General features: G+C 38.0%; 1 protein-coding gene across 1 annotated transcript in view; it reads right to left on the bottom strand.

Annotated features, from left to right (window-relative positions):
* LOC127432333 (tyrosine-protein kinase transmembrane receptor ROR2-like) overlaps nt 1-20,766 on the bottom strand; it is a 172,098-nt gene that overhangs the window by 23,824 nt on the left and 127,508 nt on the right. Inside the window, exons 2-4 of the mRNA XM_051683255.1 lie at nt 13,550-13,630; nt 2,272-2,559; nt 379-412 (exon numbers count right to left, since the gene is read on the bottom strand). Of these exons, the coding sequence (XP_051539215.1) occupies nt 379-412; nt 2,272-2,559; nt 13,550-13,630 (403 nt within the window). The remainder of the gene's footprint in view (nt 1-378; nt 413-2,271; nt 2,560-13,549; nt 13,631-20,766) is intronic.

Raw genomic sequence — 20,766 nt, 5'->3', positions numbered from 1 at the left:
GCTTCAGAAGACCTGAAATATAGTGCAGAAGTCATATGGACTACGTTTCTGATGCTTTTTGTCCTTTTGGGAGCTTGACATCCCCAGTTCCCACCTACTTTCATTGTGTGGACAAGAGAAATTTGGACAGTCTGCTAAACTGCTTCTTTGGTGTTCCATAGAAGAGTGAAAGTCATCCAGGTTTGGAATGACAGTGTGCTCTTTTGTTTTTTTTTTTAAACTCCGTCTTGAAAATGAGTGTGAATGCTTGCAAAAGATGATGTTGATGGGTTGAAATAAACAACTTAGTGTGTGGAAAATATACTTACACAAATAAACTCATACAGCAGGGAAATATGAACACACACACAGACAAACAAAAACAAATGTAGTACTTACGAATCATCTGCTCCCCCATGCGCCGGGGACTGTCCTGTAAAAAACAGATAGGACAGATTACAAACAAGCATCTTAATGTGATCTTCCCTATGGACGCAGTTGTTTTCGCAAATCCTAATTTGTCTTTTCAGTTCAGGGAATACTGCAAAGTTATTACGCCAAGATGACTTTTTCAGGGAGGTAGGAGTTGCGGCACAAGCAGGCTCCTAAAACTGTCAAGAACATAATGTGAAATATTGGACACGCTCCTAGTGGAGAATTTACCGTATGCACATAAAAGGGATTTTATCCCCCCAGAAGGTCAGTTCTGAAGGAAACAGTGGGAAGTTGTTTCTTAAGTAGAGTCATAATGCAGGAGCAATGAGATTTATGCTGCTATGCTCCAATAAATATACAGGGATGCCAGGTCAAGATTTGGTGCATACGGTTGTGAAACAGTACTGTTTTAGTTCGCTCTGAAAATCAATGGACTCACCACATAAAATGTGGACAGCAAAGAAAACACCAGAGCTGCGATAGAGATGTTTAAGAGTTCAGGGGAGAATGTTCTTATTGTGGCCCCAAATGTGAGGGACTAAAAGATAATTTAATGCATAAGTTACAAAAATCTGAAAGAGCTTTCTATTGGGATACCAAACGGGGATATTTAAGTGAGCACGGTTCATGTGACCCCCTCATCATTCACGGCAATCATTTCCAAAAATAATTATCCATTAAGAGCACATATGTGGCCAACAAGCTACTTCAGCCTCTGGCCTGCTAACTCGAGTGAAAATAATTGACAGCAATGAATGGGAAAATTGTGCCGCCTTCTTAAGTGCAGCAGTCAGGTCCCGGAAGTACAAAACCCATTCATTGAGAATTTTTATTTTTAGCGGTAATGTTGTATAAACCTTTCAAGGCAGACCTACTATAAGCTCTGAGGTTATTAAGAGATGATTTGTGGATCAATGACAAATAAGGTTTTCCAAAATGATAAAAATGAGATTTTTTTTTGTTTGTTAAAATCTAGTTTCAAACACGTGTCAAGTTTGTAGATCTGTAATATTTTAGACTGTGTTGATTTCATAGATTTTTGAAAAACATCTGTAGCATTTCCTATAAAATGGATTTAATGACTTCAAAAATGTCAAGAGGTGTAACCATAAAGTAAAAGTTATTAAAATACTTTCAATAATAATAAAATAAATGCAAAAATGTAAAAAATGTTAAGGTAAAAAATTTAATATTCGTAATTGTTTATAAATATAATGGATTTTCAGTCACAAATATCAAGAAGTTTTTAGGGTTACTCCATGTGACATGAACAAAATATGCCTTTTATTAAAAACTAAAAAAAATTCTTGTTGCATGACTACAGAATGGCTACCTGCATTCTGGTTTCACCACCATTGTTAACCGTTTGTGTGAATTGCATTTTTTTTAATGTATTTTTCAATAACTTATTAGATTCGGACAGTGTGATTTCAACTAAAAAAATTACATTAAAATAAAAACGTTTACCATAGAAATGTAAAATACCATGAAAATGGGTGGAAATCGTGGCACAAACTCAGCAGCTACCACCCACTACCATTAAGCATTTCAAACGACATAATCCAATCAACTGATCAATTATCCAATAATTTTTAATATTACATTATTCAAATATAATATGAGATTATAGTCTACTGCCTCAAAAGAATACACAGTCTTGTACTCCCCCCCCCCCCCCCCCGATTTTGTTTCAAACAAAAGTTTGTAATGTGATTAATCTCAAAATTGGTTGATGTGATTTATGGCTGAGTATTCTGAATAGTACAAATACTTCCGGAACCAATTACTCCATTACATAAAAAAAAGAAAGAAAAGAAACGTTTAAAGAGAATTAGAGTGAATCCACATTACCATTACCTAGTCGCACATAGAGCACTCCAGTTGCCGAGATGACTTTGACAGAATTGGAGGCCACACACTGGTAGTATCCGGTGTCAGTGGTGTCCAGGTCCTGAATACGGAGTTTGGATCCAGCCTCTGTTTTGCGGATGGACACTCGGCCCTGCTCCTGCACCACCGGGGCATCGTTCTTCAGCCAGCGGATGCTTGGCCGTGGGTGGCCCGCTACTTTGCAGTGCAGAGTGGCCGTCTGGCCCTGAACTATGGTTATATTGTTTGGCTGCTCCACAAACTCCAGGAAATAACCTGAGGGAAGAAATGGGATGCTGTAAGAGGGGTCAAAGGTCAGGACTCTGAACCTCAATGCAAGCTTAAGAAGAAATCAACCCCCAATTCACGTTGAGAGGTCTGTCACAGAGAGGCTACTTACTCAATACAGTGGTGAGGTCAAGACTCTACTGTTGTTACTTAACTTTTATGACCAATAAAATATGTGTAATGCATCTAGATCATTTCCATGTCCTGTGCTCAAAGACATGATTTTAGTGCCCATACATTACTGGAAGCAATGCTTTTGTGTCTTGTGCATGTTTAAGTCATTGTTTAATTTCCAGATGCCTGTCTTTCTGACACAAAAGGTAAACACAATCTGACTGGTCAAGGTCTGACAGTCACAGCGCTCACCCTGCTTTTGATCACCTGAACTCTGGGACGGCACATCTGGATTAACCAACTTCAGCTTTGTTCTATGAAATAAACATCTTCCGTTGAGCTGTTATCCTGACAACTGTAGGATGAAATAAACATCTCAGGAGGGGATTTGGCAAATGTATGATTTGTAGCAAACCAACCCTAAAAAGTTACTAACACTGGGTGAAGGATTTGAAAACTAATGCCAAAGACAGAATTCATTCTCTGTTGTGATTAATTGTGAGCTTTAAACTCTGGTCCATTTTTGAGCTGTCGATTGCTATTTTTCACACTCAAATTCAAAAGCTTAAATTGTCCTAACTTTGTAAGCATGTAATTCGGGTTCTGTTCATTCTCTCACTTTGAATTCATATCTGATTTTGTGATTCTTCTGGAAATATTTTGAACTGTTGTATTAGGGCAACAAAATAAAGATTTAATTTGATATATGACTTGTCTATTTAAGAGCTATGTTAATTTATATTAACATAAATATTTCTACCCCGTTACCTCCAGGGGGCACTAATTTTACATCTAAGCTTTCAAATGATACCTCAAATGCCCCCCCGTGGACCCGCCGTCGGGTCCATAGAGTTTAAGGTTTAAGGGGTTGCTAGCATGGCCTGAAGATGATATGACCCAAAAATAATGAGCAATGGAATTTTTGCCAATTTGAGCTATTAGTGCCGCTAGAGAGTAAGAGACAGAGACCTCAAATTGACACTGGTGTAAGTTCAGACTGTCATCTATCAGTGTGCCAAATTTCTTAACTTTCCTCCAAATGGTTCTACGGGCTGCCATTGACTTTAACGGCAGAAGATGAAGGAAAATGGTGGAGGAAGAAAAATACGATAGGTGCCTACGCATTTGGCCTCTAATTACAACAATGTAGCCTTCAAGTACAGTATTTCTCAATTAGGTAAACAATGCTTCAAGACAGTCTGTAGTAAAACGAAGAACAAAGAAACACATTACAAGTAACAGAGTAAATAAAAAAATAAAATTTTTTTTTTTTTTTTTTTTTTAAATCAAGTAACAGTGATTAGTTTTTTGTTTAGACATCTAAAAGTAATATCAAGTATTCAAGTAAACAAGTTTTTCCCTGTATGTTCACTAACTAATAGTGCTAAAAGCATTCTCCCTAAATGCTGCTGAAGCTAATGCTCGAACTCATGCCATAAATTGTTTAAAGAACAAGCCAAACAGTTGGTGTGTTTTGCCACAGTCTGTTGAGTCAGAGCCCCCCCTCCTTTGCTGTTCACAGAGACACGTGAGATGACTAGATGGTGTGGAGGTGAGGAATGCAAAAGGATTTCATGAGAGGAAAACATGGAGAATGACAACAAGAGTGAAAAGAGCGAGTGAGGCGACGGTCCATGGACAACCTCAGCCTGTGAAAAGTGTGATCTCATAGAGTGTGAGGAGCCAGACAGAGTTCAAATTAAAACAGCCGTGCACATGAGAGCCAGACCTCAGCATTATCAAGCAGATACGAGATCCACTGCACATGCAAACCTCTTCTGAGATCATATCTTTCAGCCCAAAGCCATCATACGGGTAGTATGTAACCATAAATGGCTTGACAGGCAGTTGCCAAGTTGTCCAACCCACGGCTACATGATTGCAAGACATAAGGTACACAATACAAGACAGAATCTAGATGCCCTGCACACATTTAAAGACGAGGGATTTCACTAAGAATGAATTGCACCCGAATGTAACGTTGCTAATTTGCACATGCTGACTGTACTGTTTTAGATCTGTCTGTACTGTTTTAGATCCTGATTTACACTCTCCACCACTGTGGTCCCGGGGCCCGAATAACAGCACAATGTTAATCGTGCCTGGCAAATAGCTTGGAGTTAGAAAAAAAGGGTGCTAGCATTTGAAAGAATAGCAGATTAAACTCTTATGTTGTCTTCCAGTCATTTTGACCCGAAATATTTTTTCTTTCCTTACAAATATTTTTTTTTTTTACTTAATCCAGCTGGAATAAAATTCCTCAACTTTGTTCACATATGGTATCTGAAAACACACACAAAAAAAATTTACCATTTCCTTTACATTTGTTTGGTTTTATTTCACTTTGTTACACTTGTGTTCCCAGTCAAAAATGACTGGCCACTGGAAATGAATGGATTAGACTACAAAATATAGAAATATTAAGTGTTCATCGTATCCCAATCCTTTAGATGAGCACATTTGTGGAGCACAAAGTCCTTGGACACACACACACACACACACACACACACACACACACACACACACACACACACACACACACACAATGTGTGTTGAGTGCCCTTTTGTGCATCGTCTATCCATGTACACTCTTTGATGAATATTTCAAGACCTACTTCCCATATTATGTTGAGTTTGGGCTCGTTTGAATTGGGATAGTCTGCTGTAAGTTACGATATGTCAATGTCTATGCTATATGTATGATTCAGGAAGTAATAAGGAAAAACGTGACAAAAAGCCACTTCTGATTATTATATTTATGTGTGTAAGTGGGAATTTCATACACTAATACTCACTGCAGTTTGGCCTCTGAGTGAAACAAATTTGCTCATTGCATTCTACTAATTGAGACCTTTCCAACGATACAAAACACATATGGTTATTTTATCTTTTTTTATAGTTTTACCACAATACAATTGTTGTGATAACAAATTTGCAAATGATGAGAACAAAATAGTTCTTATTTGTCAGCATATTAAAAAGCATTATTTTAGAATTTGTAGGATCAGCTATATGCATTGTAAAGTCCAGATTCTAAGCTTTAAAATTACAATTTGTTCAGATCAAGCATGTGGTTATTAATTTATATGTAATTAATGTAAAAAATTCCGCAGGGAGTGCCCCCCACTGCCCCAGTATAAGATCAGTTCAGTTAATACTTCCATCAATAAAAATATACTTTTTTAAAAATATTTTCAAAAAAAGAGTACAAAATCATAATTACTAATAAGTTGTTGTTAAAAAGATCTAATGCAATATCTTCTGATAATATATGCAATATGAGAGATATATAAACAATCTTAGTTGGCCCCCTTGGTTAGAACAAAAAAACAAATAAAAAAACAAAAAAAACAAATGATGACATGGTGCTTGGGGAGATGTAGGCAGCAGTTTGATATTTGGTTTATTTGGCTCTCTTTACCTTCCATTTGCGTTCTTCTCATAATTTCATTAACTGTTGCTCACTGCTGCTCTCTCGCTAGTCTGAACAGTGCACACTAGAAGAGCATCAGTGCTGGGCACATTTTGCGAGTTCGCTACAATCTGGGACTTTTTCCTCACAGACTAAAAGTCTTGTGGTGTGCGAAACTGCGCATTCAGTTAAGAACAACATGAATGAAACTGTAATCATCCTCAACAGTGAAGATAATTAGAGAGTCGACAAAAGACGACATGGAAAATTCAAAACAATAACAAAATATCCATAGACCAATTTGGCACTGTCAAAATAAGGGGAAGTTGACAAGATTTGAAAAGAAAGCAAAAAAAATAAATAAAAGGCCAATATAATATTGCACACCCAGACTGTGAATGAAAAAGAACTTGAAGAGAAAGAGACATACACCCTTGCTGTGGTAAAGGCAGGTTGTTACAGGCACTCCGCAATCTATAATCGGTGTGGGAACATGAACGACTCTTGGCAGGGTGTTCCGAGCACGCTCAGTTGATGCTTTATAGAGATGATATGATGAGAGGGCCCACTACTGTAAACCAATGTGTTCCACATCAATGAATGGCAGCCCCCGACCCTGAGCAACTCTCCAAACAACTACTGCTGCAAGACAATCTATGACTAGGCCCCTATTCAGCTAACATTAGCATGTTAGAACATGCAGACTGTAACATTTATATTATATTTTGCCTCATGCACGGAGGCCAGAGTGCCATAAAGTCATGAACAAAGATTGTACAAGACAAAGTACCAGGCAGCACCTACTGCAATGATGCCAAATGGTACCTGGCAATCTAACCAGAGTCAGTCACTTCTTTTGGCCAAACCACAACATACTGTGAACAGTGCGAAGTAAATGAAATGCAACATTTGCTACTGGCAGGCCAAAAAAAGTTGAAGTAAAACAACAGGCCAAATTGGAAAATAATGCAATAATGCTGGTATCAAGTGAAGTCAGGGTGTTTTTTTGGGTTGTCTTTGATGAAAACATTGCTGACAATAAATATAAATAAATCAGAAGACTTGAGGCGGTCAGACAATGAATGAAAAATTTGGAATGGTAGAAACAAGCAATTACTTTGGCTCAAACAAAACACAAACAATTTGTATTCTGTTGTAAACTGGGATACTATTAAGGCTGTCAAATTCAAGATAAAAATGCATACTAGAATGCTAAAATGGTGCATTCCAATTTTTTATGTGTGCCAAGCACTGGCCATGACCCATGAGGCCATTCAGGCTATCATATGCATGTGCTAAAAAAAAAGCTAGACGCAGCACAACAAATTGAACATAACGTAGGTGTTTCGAGATGCATTTTTGAAGGTTTCTGTTATTTGATTTTTATTTTTTTACTCGACACGGTGTCTAAAGACAACAAAATTAGTATCGCTTTTGCACGAAAAATGGTGCAATGGTCAAAGACATGCATCTAGCGCTTGTTTACAACTGTAATTAATGAAGAACACTTGTACCACCGGTACTATAAAGCTTATTAATGAAACGATGGTAGCGGTATACCGTGCCAACACTAGTTAGCGTAAAACTGTCTACTGAAGTGCTTCTTCTGAAATCTGGTTATCACTGATGTCTTGTAGTTTTTTGCCCTTTCTGAAATTATGTCTTTTTAATTTAAAAATTTTCATTACAGATATCATACTGTAGCTTCATTTTCTTTTACAGCATCATTATCTGTAAAGATGCTTTGGAATGATGCTTTGTGAAAAACGCTATACAAATAAAAATGACGACTTAATGTCCAGGTTTCTGGACCACGCTCTTTTTTACTAAGAGCTCACACTTTCTTACCTTTAAGTTTACTTTCAAACTCAATGAGATCTCTCTTGCCCAGTCTTTGCAAGTACAGCAGGCGAGGCTGAGTGGGTTTGACAATTTGTGGGTGGGCGTGATTGGGATGATAAACAACATAAGCAGTGCTGACAAGCAACTACAACTCTGAAATTCACCCATCTCTGGCCTTCAAACTTAACACAAATACAAGCTGATTCTAAGATGCAATTTTATAAATGTATTCAACCTAAGACAACACACGTGAACACGATTAAGAAAAACTGGATCTTCAACCAGTCCTAAAGCTGAACACATTATCCTAAACCATAAACGTACCTCCACCTGGATGACAGGATTGATCCATTGATTTACTGTCTCCCCCCTCCCCCCAGATGTGTACCCTCCTAATGGCTTGAATTTATCTTACCATGCTACATGCCTCCATTTTGTCCTGTGTTTCCAGTGTTCCCAAATCCATTTGTGGTACTGGTGGAGCTAGCCATAACAATTGGGTGGCGTGCAGACTTTTGAAACAAACACTGCTCAATCCTAATGCGAACATTAGGAAGCGCTTCAATGCTAAATTTGAAGCTGACCTAGGCCAATACTCAACAGCCTATTTAATTGATGTATTGAGTGTTTTTTTCCCATGTAAAATTTTCTTAAACTTTTCTTACGGTGACAGGCACAGATATAGAAGCTACAAGAGCACAACTTGAAAGATGCCAGATGCAGTTTATCGTGCAACTAAAATCCTAATAATAACCAGAAATAAAAAGAAAGAAAAACATTTGGTGCATAACGTGAAGCTGTTTACTATAATAAAAGACCGAAATACATGGAAGACGCTTTATTCATCAACCTATCGGCAAACTATTGTTGTTAATTTCTACAGATGACAAATATTTCAAAAAGGTGCTACTGGCACAGATATATCAGACAACCTCTAGTCAAGCCTGGTTATGGAAAATGGAAGGCCCCATTTACACCTGATATTTATTTGTCTTTCAGGTGATACAAGTGGACAGTGCTAAATAGAGGTGTAAATGGGTTCTAAAACTTTTTGTGATCAGAAAAAAAAAAAAAAAAAAAAAACACACACAAAGGGACAGTCAAAAACACATATAACCACACTGCATTTGAGGCATAAATGCTAACAAATAAATGTGTCCCTAAAAGCAGCAAAGCACCACCCACTCACCTGTCAATCAACAACTGTGCTAAAACGAGTGTTTTCAACTTTGCTGGTTATGCACGGCTAAACTAAAATTCAATGAAGAATTGTGAATGATGTAATTAAAAACGATGGGATAATATAAAATTATTGATCAGTTATATTGTTGAATTTGATGATTATGAATATGGAAACGAATTAGTTTCATTTTATTGCAAAATATTTAAATATTTGCAAATATATAAGTTTGACAGTATTAGAAGACTGACACTATTGCGTCCTTCGCAGTACGCCATGGGAGTGGGCAGTCGCTGCTGAGCTCATTTGCTGCACTTTGATCACTGTGATTCTCTGACTGGTGGAGCATTTCTCTACAGGATCATGGGTAGTGTAGTTCTTCACCAGGAATTTACCCTTTGCTAAGCTCTGCCCTCCTTGGTTACAGTTGCTCACTCAGACTCCCCATTGGAATGAATGGGAGATTGCCGTGAACGACGTGGTTTTTGGCAAAATATTCTCAAACGGAATGGATAATATTTTTACGTGGGCTGGTATGAAATTACATTATAATGCATATTTATCTGAAGTTGTTTGTAAAAGAAATCGTTAAATTACACAGTAATTTGATTAAAAACTGTGAATCAGAATCAAGGCAAACGATTATTACAGTCACTTGAGAAGCGAAAATCTTTAAACATTTAATAACGATTACACATCTAATAACATTAGCGGAAGTGAATAGAGCCGTTTATAACGTCTCATAACACACCCAATTTGATCCTGTGAACGATTTATTTACTATCACTTTTACTATGACTTGAATCAATACATAAATTAATTAACATTCAGTTATTAGGTTTAATTTACCTTGGAGCAAATGTAGGTGTTGTTGCAGATGTTATAATGTTCATTTGGGAATGAGGGCTGATGCAGTTTAATCCATAGCATGTTCTTCTCTAGATTTAAAGAATTTTTTTTTTTTTTTTTTTTTTTTTTTTAAAGAAAGAAAAGCACTGTGTATCCTCTCTGGGTAACTCGTGTCACTATTACAAATGACCCGGTAACAACGTTTTTTTATTTATTTTTTTGGATTATTTTATAAAATCCCACCTAAAAGTACTCAAACACACATTACTTCCATAGGCTCTCATTGGAAAAGGGCAAACGCAAGTCAGAGTGATGGCGGCAGAGCAACAGTTGCTAAGACAGGTTTGACAGGGAAGCATGTCTGACCAAGAGTTAAACCCACACAAATGGGACTCTTGGAGACCTAAAAGGAAAACCTCACCTTTGTTCTAAACTGAATTAGAACTAGGGTATTATAAGTAACTTTTTATTTATTTTGCTTACACTCTCACTCCTATTGTGAATTTCATTTTTGGAATGAATGGTTCTGAAACACTGCCTTTCACACATTTATTCACTCTCCTGAAAACTATTAATGCTTCCTCTCGTCCCCAGACCCCTTGGTCCCCTGGCCAACACAAATAGTCTCTGCAGCACTCATTTTCTGAGCAGCTATTAAACAGCCCTGCCGGAGCAAAGTGGTGGGTTTTCCTGAAACTACTCCTTGATTTATGCACACTCAAAGCACAAATGCAGACGCACTCTCACTTGACACTACAGGCCACATTTCGTGGTCCAGATTTTATCATGAATTGCTACCATGCAGTTATAAATGAATCATTTTCTTGTGTTCAGTGACACCTCTGGGATGAGGATGGCTTGATGTCAGTGCATGTTTGTGGTTTAAAATGCAAGAGGACAAGAGAAATTGAGGATACTTGAAGCTAATAGTTGTATTCTTTGGATGGTTTGACAGGGAAGCATGCCTGACCAAGAGTTAAACCCACATGTATGGGACTTTTAGAGATCTTAAAGAAAAATCTAAAATAATACTGTTATTTTTCATGTCAAGCTCCGAAAAATATAAAATACCACCTAATAATCGTGCACTATATTCCAAGTCTTCTGAAGTCATTCAGACTTTGTGTGAGGAACAGACCAAAATTAAAAAATTGCTTTGATATTTAATTCTCTATTTCACACTGGCATACCACATTTGGTTCAAACACATTAGAATAAATGGCATTTGCCTTTAATCATGTCAAACATGCCAGATAAGGACCTAAATTTCAGTATAGGAAGTCACATGGCCTCTTTTTACGGTACTTTTATTTTATTTTTGGGGGGTCATTTTTGGAGCTTGGAAGCATAAGGACATGAGAAAAAAAAAAAAAAAAAACTGGTTGAATTTTTTCTTCGTTTCTGAAATGTGCTTTTGGGTTCACAACACAATCTCTTTTTTGACTTAAAATACAAACCAAAATTACCAAATAGCTCAGAATATACAACGATATGACAATGCAACTTTTAGTGTAACCAAACTGGGTTTACATAGGACAGGGGTTTTCAAACTGGAGTCCAGGGACTCTGAGGGAGACACAAGGGGGTACTAGGGGTCTGAGAAAAAAATTAGAGAAAAGTTTTTTACAAAATGTATTTTTAATGGTGTCAAAGTTAATGTGCTAACTAAACTCATGGAATTAATTTATTTTTTTATATTGACAGCTATAGTTTTAGCAACAAGAATTTAAAATCTGTATATAGTAGTGTTTATACAATATGTTCGATGTATTTGTGTTGTATCTTTCTAGGGAGTTTCACCTGGTCATTGACTTGGTTCACGCAGTCAGTGTTTGGGACTGACAACCGTATTTACTTATAGCTGTGAGTCTTGAAATGTCCTGTTCATACAACAGCGTTCAGTAGCAGCTCAAATACTGTCTATATGAACAAACAACCAAAGTCACAACAATATTTACTGCAACAAGAGCTATACAAATAAAATTGAATTGAAAATGTTTCTGCTTCTTTAGGTTTATATATCTAACGTCACTCGAATATTTGGTAGAAATATGATACATTTTCAAAAAAGTTGACAAGTAAATATTTTCCTAATATTTAATTTTGCAATTTGAATTACAATACATTTATAATACCCAGCTTAATATGATTATTACATATTGTAAATGGGTCTTTATACAATAGAATATTTAATTGCCTTTATTTTTTAGGAAGGGGGTCCAACAAGGGGATCGTCACATTTGAGGGTCCTTGGCATAAAAATGTTTATAAAAAACCTCCTGGGTTAGGACACAGTAGTAGGCCCCATTTACACCTGATATTAACCTTGTGTGACCCCTCATCCTCATACGTGGACGTGTATTTTGTCTTCACTATATGCTATGCATAATTCAATTTAACTTAAACTGACTGATCTCAGTTCAGGATGCTCTGGGCTGTCATTAAAGGGTTGTACTTTTGACGCACCGAGTCATGTGACAAGAAAACATGGCGCCATTCTCAATGGTCTTTGGGAGAAAGCCAACAAAACTACATCTGGTAAGAAACCTCATTAAGTTTTTACATTGAAACCTGTTTGAGTCAAAAGACTAGAGACTCTATTTTCATCCGATATGACATTTTGAAAATTTCAGCGATTATGGCAAACCGCTAGCTGTGAAACACAATGACCACGGACGCTGACTATAGGACTTTTTCCTTAGAAATCTTATATTCACTGTGCATTATCACACTGTGCATTATTAATGGGTGCACCCAAAAGATGGAAAATGTTGCTTTCAGGGGCTTTACATGGAGCTTGGATGAAAATAAGGTGCATTTCAAACTGTTCTGAGACCAGTGTAGACAGACAGCACACTGAAGGTTAAGTCATTCACTAAATAGGGAGCAAGGGAGCATCCTATAACTTTCCTATGCAGCTAAGTGCATTCACTCCTAACATCTGTTTCAGGCTGTAGATGATGTTTAGACCACTTAACAAATTTGGCAGACATGGGACAATGGTAATCAGTACATTACTGATTCAATCCGTTTGATACGGGACAATGCTAAAGACAGGTGTAAATGATGTCCAAAACATTTTATATTTTGTCCACTTTAACCACATTCTGAGGTGCTCCAAGACACATGACCACAATGGTTTCGTAGTGTAAACGCTCATCCATTCAAATGCATTCAGCCGAGAAGCGCCACGTCCTCACCTGTCAATCAACAGGTGCGCTACAACTGGAGTTTTAAGGTTTCTCAAAATAAAATAACTATCAGATCACAGAGACATCGTTTTTTGCACTTTCTTTTTGTTGTTCTTTTACTTTTTCACACTTTATTATCATGCAGTAACACACTGTTGTAGTGATTGATGCATGCCCTCATGAAGTCAGACACCCCACCATCAAAATCCAAACACAAGTGGTCAAGGTGTAAATGGTGAAATGTCTTGCCTGTCTACTTGTGATCAGATCACCAAAAAGCATCTTCATACCAAGTATAAACAGGACCTTAGTGTGGCCTGGAAACTGGTTGTGTTAAACTCCGGGTGGAGCTTTCTGGACTGAAATCAGTGTGGTGTTGTGTTACTGTACCTTCAGCTGTAGGCAGACCCCTGCTCTGAGCTTCAGCCAAAGCTTCAATCTCTCCAGACTCTGACAGGTTCATATCAGCCACTGCGGAAGAGAGAGGAAACAGGTATTATTAGTAGAGTCCTGAGCTGCCTGAGACAACATAAAACACAGAATAACACAGAATAACATTGATAACATCATTTGTTATCAAATTATGATAACACAAGCATTTTTTGAAAAGTAATCATAAACAAAATACATTTAGACAGTCATTTCAATATATTGGAATAATGCAACTTTGGAATGTGTTTGCATGTGCATTTGTACACGAAAAACTGTAGACATGATCTTAAAGATGATAAATATCCATTTTACATTCTAGAAGGGAAAAAAAACAAAAAACAAAACAAAAACAAACATTCTAAACCTTAAATTAAATAAACGAGTCAAACTGGATCTATTTATTCAAAAATGTAATTCATACAGGCAATGACTTTCTATTATAAAATGTTTTCAATTAAAATTCATTTTTATATGTTATGTCTGCAGTGAAAATTTTCAAGGTGTTTTAACCAACCTGAGATATGGGGAAAAGTAGTTTAGTTATTAGTTCTTCATTTATATAAATTTTATGCAAAATATTCAGATTTAAAAGACTTGTGGAAGCCATTTTGTTGTCAAGTTTGTTTTCACAATATAGCAATGATAATAATCCTATAGACTTGGCATTTTTACTTTTGTACATGTACAGTACTTCGCATTTTTATAGTCATTAAATCTAACTCATTAAAGTCTTTTTTTTCTTTCAATGTATGACACCCATATGAATACAAGGAATACATTTCTAAAAATTGCATGTGTTTTTAAACTAAATATTTTTTTAAAATATAAAATTAGGCCTTTATCTGATTGATCAGTTAATTGAACAGATTAACTGTGAACAAAATAGTAATTAGTTGTACCCAAAAGCGCACCATTGTGCCAAAACTCAATTTCCCCCTAATTACAATTTCATGTCATTTTGCACATATACATTTTTTATTAAGCGTACCATTTGTTCAGACTTCCACTTGATTGCCATGCATAGACAATACTTTTTCCAGAATGTCTTGTCACTTCTTGTCATGTGGATGGATATGTCATTTTTTCTGGCTTTAAATCTACTTGAAAACAAGTTAATTGGATTTTGGCACATTGATCTAGGTTTATCACATTACAAATTTCCATTACATTATTCATATTATACACCGATCAGCCACAACATTAAAACCAACTGCCTAATATTGTGTAGATCCTACTCGTGCCGCCAAAGCAGCGCCAATCTGCATCTCAGAATAGCATTCTGAGATGCTGTTCTTCTCACCACAATTGTACAGAGCGGTTATCTGAGTTACCGTGGAAACACAAGCCGTTTCCATCCACAGAACAGCTGCTCACTGGATGTTTTTTGTTTTTGGCACCATTGTGAGTAAATTCTAGAGACTGTTGTGCGTGAAAATCCATAGGAGATCAGCAATTACAGAAATACTCAAACCAGCCCATCTGGCACCAACAATCATTGTGTGGCAGCAGTGCAGTGCATAAAATCAGGCAGATACGGGTCAGGAGCTTCAGGTAATGTTCACATCAACCATCAGAATGGGGGAAAAATTGTATTTCAGTGATTTGGACCTTGACATGATTGTTGGTGACAGATGGGCTGGTTTGAGTATTTCTGTAATGGCTGATCTCCTGGGATTTTCACGCACAACAGACTCTAGCATTTACTCCGAATGGTGCCAAAAACATCCAGGGAGCGTCAGTTCTGTGGACGGAAGTACCCTGTTGATGAGAGAGGTCAACAGAGAATGGCCAGACTGGTTCGAACTGACAAAGTCAGTTGTGGTGAGAAGAATAGTATCTCAGAATGCTACTCCGAGATGCGAGTTGGCGCTACCTACACAATATTAGGCAGGTGGTTTTAATGTTGTGGCTGATCGGTGTATCAAGTTTATCATGTAACACATTTTTCCTCCAAATCGTACAGACCTAAGCCTTTTATTTGATCACACAGATGACATGAGAGAAGAGAGTTTTTATATAATCATTAGATGGTAACTGGGCCATTAAGACTAATTACATTCTTTTTTAACACTGTGGAATGAATTCCTTTCCACTAATAACATGTAATAACATGCAATGTTGCAAAGCTCCCGCACTTTGAGTTTCATTCATATGTTCCAATAAATTTAAGGTTTTCTTTATAATAGGCAAAATACCCTCAAATAAAAGCACTCAGGGAATGTGTGTGTTGACAACCACATTTGTTGTGCTATAAACAACTGATCCAGGTCTTAAACATGATTGTGATGAGGAGGAGGGCGTGGCCGGGCCGTGATGGTGCACGGCCGGCGCTAAATTAGCTGATCAGCGGGAGAGCGAGATAAGGGGAAGCTGGAGAGGCCGGTTGGGGAGAGAGAGATGCGTTGCATGTGTGTCTGTTTGTGTTATGGTTTATGTTCATTTTAAGTTTACCATTAAAGTTTATGTTCACTGGTTCCATCCGTCAGGGGCCGGAGGACTCGCTGCCATCCGCCGGTGAAGGAGCAAGCTGGCGTCCGCCAGAGGGCAGAGGAGCGGGTGACAGCGCATCCGGGAGTCAGCGAGCAAGTTTTTCTCTCTCTCCTCTCTCTCTCTCTGTGTGTCTCCCCTCGCACTTTTCCTCTCCCCACACCTCCCCTCGTCTCTCCCACAGATTCACAGGAGGTGGGGTGGACAACCGGCTGACAGAACGGCCAGAAGGGCAGCATCTCCCCCAGAGATGTGGGGGTTGGAAGTCAGACTGGTGGCACACGGCCTGAAGCAGGCGGGGGAGGAGTGTGATGAGGAGATGGGCGTGGCCGGGCCGTGATGGCACACAGCCGGCGCTGAATCAGCTGATCAGTGGGAGAGTAAGATAAGGGGAAGCCGGAGACACCAGTTGGGGAGAGAGAGATGCAAGCGGCCGCGTTGCATGTGTGTATGTTTGTGTTATGGTTTATGTTCATATTAAGTTTACCATTAAAGTTTATGTTTACTGGTCAGCCAGTTCCCGCCTCCTCCTTGCCTGTCCTTAGACTGTTACGATGATTAAAAAGTGCTGTATTCAAAGTGCAATATTCCATAATGCAGTGAACCATTATTGAATGATTCGGGCACATCCACATAGTCATTACAAACCCACCCCATGGAGAACATTACATACTGCTATACAGAGGTCTGTGACAACTTAAGAAATGAAGGCCTTCAAAGATCAGTAATGGGGAATCGTAAGGAATTTTAAAATTCAAGTTCCAATTCTGATTCCTCTTAAGGATTCTGGTTCCTTAATGCACTCTATTACGATTCTTTTTTGATGAATTGTTTTTTCAAAATCAGAAATGCTATTTTTATTGGATTTACTGCCCTCAGTAGTCTGTTACTAATGTGTATCTTTTACAACACACAGTTACATCAACATAATGTGATAAAATAACTGACTTGGCAGAAGAATGCATGTTCAAGAACCTCTAACGGAACCAAAGTCATGAAAAGCATACAGTTACAGTATTTAAAAAAGAAAAAGAAAAAAGAATGGAACAGGTTCTGAATAAAGATTCACCATTTTTTAAACAATCGTGAATGAGATTTCAGAGCTTTTCAGTGAATATCAACTTAAGCTTCAGTCAGTTCCTCACACAAAGTAATCGTATAGCTTCAAAAGACTTAGAATATAAGCCATATGGACTACATTCATGATACCTTTTTGGAGCTATACAGATGTGGTCATTATGAACCGTTGTTGTATTGAATAGAGCAGCATGGAGATTCTTCAAAAATTCACCTTTTATGTTTGATGGATAACAGTTACAGCATTTAGTTTTGGAATGACATGAAGGTGAGAAAATAATCAAAGAATTTTCATTTTTTGGATGAAATATTTCTTTAACTATTGAATACTATCAAATTGTATTGCATATTAAATCAATTATCTATAAAACGCAAACAGATGGTATTAGAGCCATCTTCCTTTTAGCAGAACAAGGGTTACAAATACACATTTCTCTTGTGGTTAAGACAAGTTTGTTTAATTAACACAAAATATTTTAAACATTCCAGACTGGAACAATAATTATATCTCAATATTTTTCAGCCATATATTTATATAATCAATGGATAATTATGTATTTGTTCTGAAATGGCTTAAGTGATTTATTTTGTTTTCAGAGGAACCATCATGTTAACTAAAAATTGTAGCCAAGTATATTCAAAATGTTAAATGCATGAAGCATTGGGCAAAAAACTGTAAAAACGTCTGCGCCAAACGCTGAAAAGCTTAAATATCCATATTGCTTTGGTGCGTAGGCTCAAAAAAATAAATCCATGGAAAAAAAAAATCCTGCACATTACTGTATGTATAAATTAAGGATATTTATTAAGAGGCCAAAAAAAGTACAAAAAGTGCCAAAGTGCTCAGTGCAGGAACAAAACATTTCCAATTTACATCGTCATCTGTGTCCAAGTAAAAACAGCACACCTGATTCCATATATAGGTCAGAGCAAAGCATTTACCATAACTCTTCTTGTTATTAACAATTTTATTGATTCCATATAACATATTAAAAAAAAAAAAAAAAAAAAAAAAAAAACAGAATATTTGGAATCACATTATATAAATTTACAACCCTTCCCCCGAACATACATACATTATATATATATATATATATATATATATATATATATATATATATGTTTTTGAACTTGTACTTTTAATGTGTATATGTATGTGTGTGTATATACATATACACATTAAAAGTACAAGTTCAAAAACAAAAAAATACAGGCTACAACACATACATTTAAAACAACACGTCTCCCTCCACTGCCCCTCCCCGAGAGCCTTCTAAAAATGCTAAATAGCTGCCCCATTTCTTATTGAATGAATCCATGTTGCCTAGCTTTCTATGTGCCAAATCTTCAAATGTCGCTACCCTGCCCATCTCCGCATACCACTCAGGAAACGAGAGCACTCCAGCTGACTTCCATCCTCTAAGAATGGCCTGTCTGCCTATCATAACACAGGCCAGGATCCAATTCTTCATGTACTTATCCCCTACATCAATGACCCCATCACCCCCCGCCCCATCACCTAAAATACAGAGTCACATAAAACTCTGAACCCTCAACCAAAATTCTTGTATCTTAACACACCACCAAAAAACATGGGTTGTGTCCCCATCTTCTAAATGGCATCGCCAGCAGGTGGCTGTGTTTTTAAGACCCAGCCTATACAATCTAGAGGGAGTCCAATAGAATCTATGTAAAATCTTAAATTGCATAAGGAGCACCCTTGCATCTCTAAATGTAGACTTGAGGTGTTTTAGAATCCTAGCCCACATTCCCTCCTCCAATACCAAGTTTAGGTCTTTCTCCCATAATCTCTTGAATGAAGTTGAAGCTCCGTCCCCCAGACTCTGAATTAGCAGGGAGTAATACACTGATGCCTCATGGCTTTTTCCAGAGGCAGTAATCACCACTTCCAGAGTATCTGCTGCTTTGGGGGGGTGGGGTGTATGCTATATGAAAGTACCCATTATCCTTTGAAATAGGTGCAAGAACTTCCTGTTCAATTCAAAACCAGGGACGGGCTCTCTCAGTTGGAAGCGACCAATAAACCAAATGTCTGAGACAAATGCATAATAATAAAAAAAATTTTTGGTAGGCCTAGCCCACCTTTGTCTAACGGCCTATGTAATTTATTGAAATGTAATCTGGGACGCTTACCATTCCAAATGAAGGACTTCACTATGCTATCAAACTGCTTGAAATAAGAGAGAGGGACATCTACATGGAGAGTGTTGGGCCTCATGTATTCAGATAGAAGACAAAGGCAGGCCTAACACAGTTGTAAAACCTGACTGAGGCCCACACACAGTCATAAATCTTACTGATAAAAACCATGCCAAAATCAAACAAAGGGAGTCCAAAACAGACTACAAATCCCATGAAGCCTTGCTCATTAAAGGATCGAACTCTCAACTCCTATTGGATGAGGCACACGACAGAATGCCCCTCAACCATGACGTCATCAGGAGTAGAAATACCTCTGAGATCCTTCTGGGCATCTCATCGCTACTCTCAGGTGTAGCCTTGTGGCACAAGGAAGTAACGTCTGAGTAACTGTAGCCATACAATCTCCATCTCGCTGGACAAGTTGAGATTACTCTGTGTTCCACCAAACATTCTAACGGATCCGAAGGAGTCCACCTAGCAATCTGCATCTTCATCCGTTTGCCTGCAGAGGTGAAAAACAAACAAACAAACAAAAAAACTCTTCCCTCTTCAAGTCGATGTCGCTGATTTCTCTGCCAGCCCGCCGAGAATCAGCAGCTGTACCGCCTGCCGACAGAGCGAGGAAACGGCCTCCCATCATCACCCGAGCCTCAAGGAAACGAGTCGGAGTCAAACGACGGATGAACACACATTCTACCTTCGTCCTCATGCGATTCGAGTAAGAGGTTTACGTCTGGGCAGAGATAGATTACAGTGTTATTCTTGTGTATCAAGGTTATTGCTTGTAAAGTTTACAGACCACCGAGTCCACTCATTGCTGCTAATAATACTCAAGGTATTACTGTAATGTACTGTTATCACGAATGAGATCTGCTGTGTTGTAGTCCAACCACATTGGACTGTTGTGTATTTCCATCATCGTGGGTGAGACTGGCACACTGAGTTTATCCATTAAAGAACCAAAGACCGCGGGACGGTTTATGAGCCGTTCACCACGTCTCTGAGTGATAAACTAACAGCTGCTTTTTCTCCCACGATCGCGAAACCGGCTTTGGTGCCGCCACTTTATTCTCTCTCTCTCGTACTAACCACACACATGTACGACCCCTCACAAACATTCCCGCACACACTTCTGGCTAGTAGATAACTTTGTGATAAAGCTCAGCTTTGTCCCTAAGTTATCGTACAAGCGGAGACATGCGGTAAATGCCATTAACTGGCTTCTCTCCGCCCACATTCGTGGCCATATTCTCTGGCCGGAAATCTCGCGTGACGTACTCTCCACGAGAGTCACGTCCGTCATTTTGTGCGCATCACTCCTTACACACACACACCCATTCACACACACCTTCCTCATGTGTTACAGGCTTATTTTGGTTACCATATCTAATCATGTCACTGTTTGTTTGTAGTTGTAAGTCAGAAGTTTATTGACTGCATTGTATTGA

The sequence above is a fragment of the Myxocyprinus asiaticus genome, chromosome 42 (genome assembly GCF_019703515.2).
Source record: "Myxocyprinus asiaticus isolate MX2 ecotype Aquarium Trade chromosome 42, UBuf_Myxa_2, whole genome shotgun sequence".
Taxonomy (NCBI): domain Eukaryota; kingdom Metazoa; phylum Chordata; class Actinopteri; order Cypriniformes; family Catostomidae; genus Myxocyprinus; species Myxocyprinus asiaticus.
Note: the sequence above shows the minus strand (reverse complement) of the source record. Positions and strands in the feature narration are given on the sequence as shown.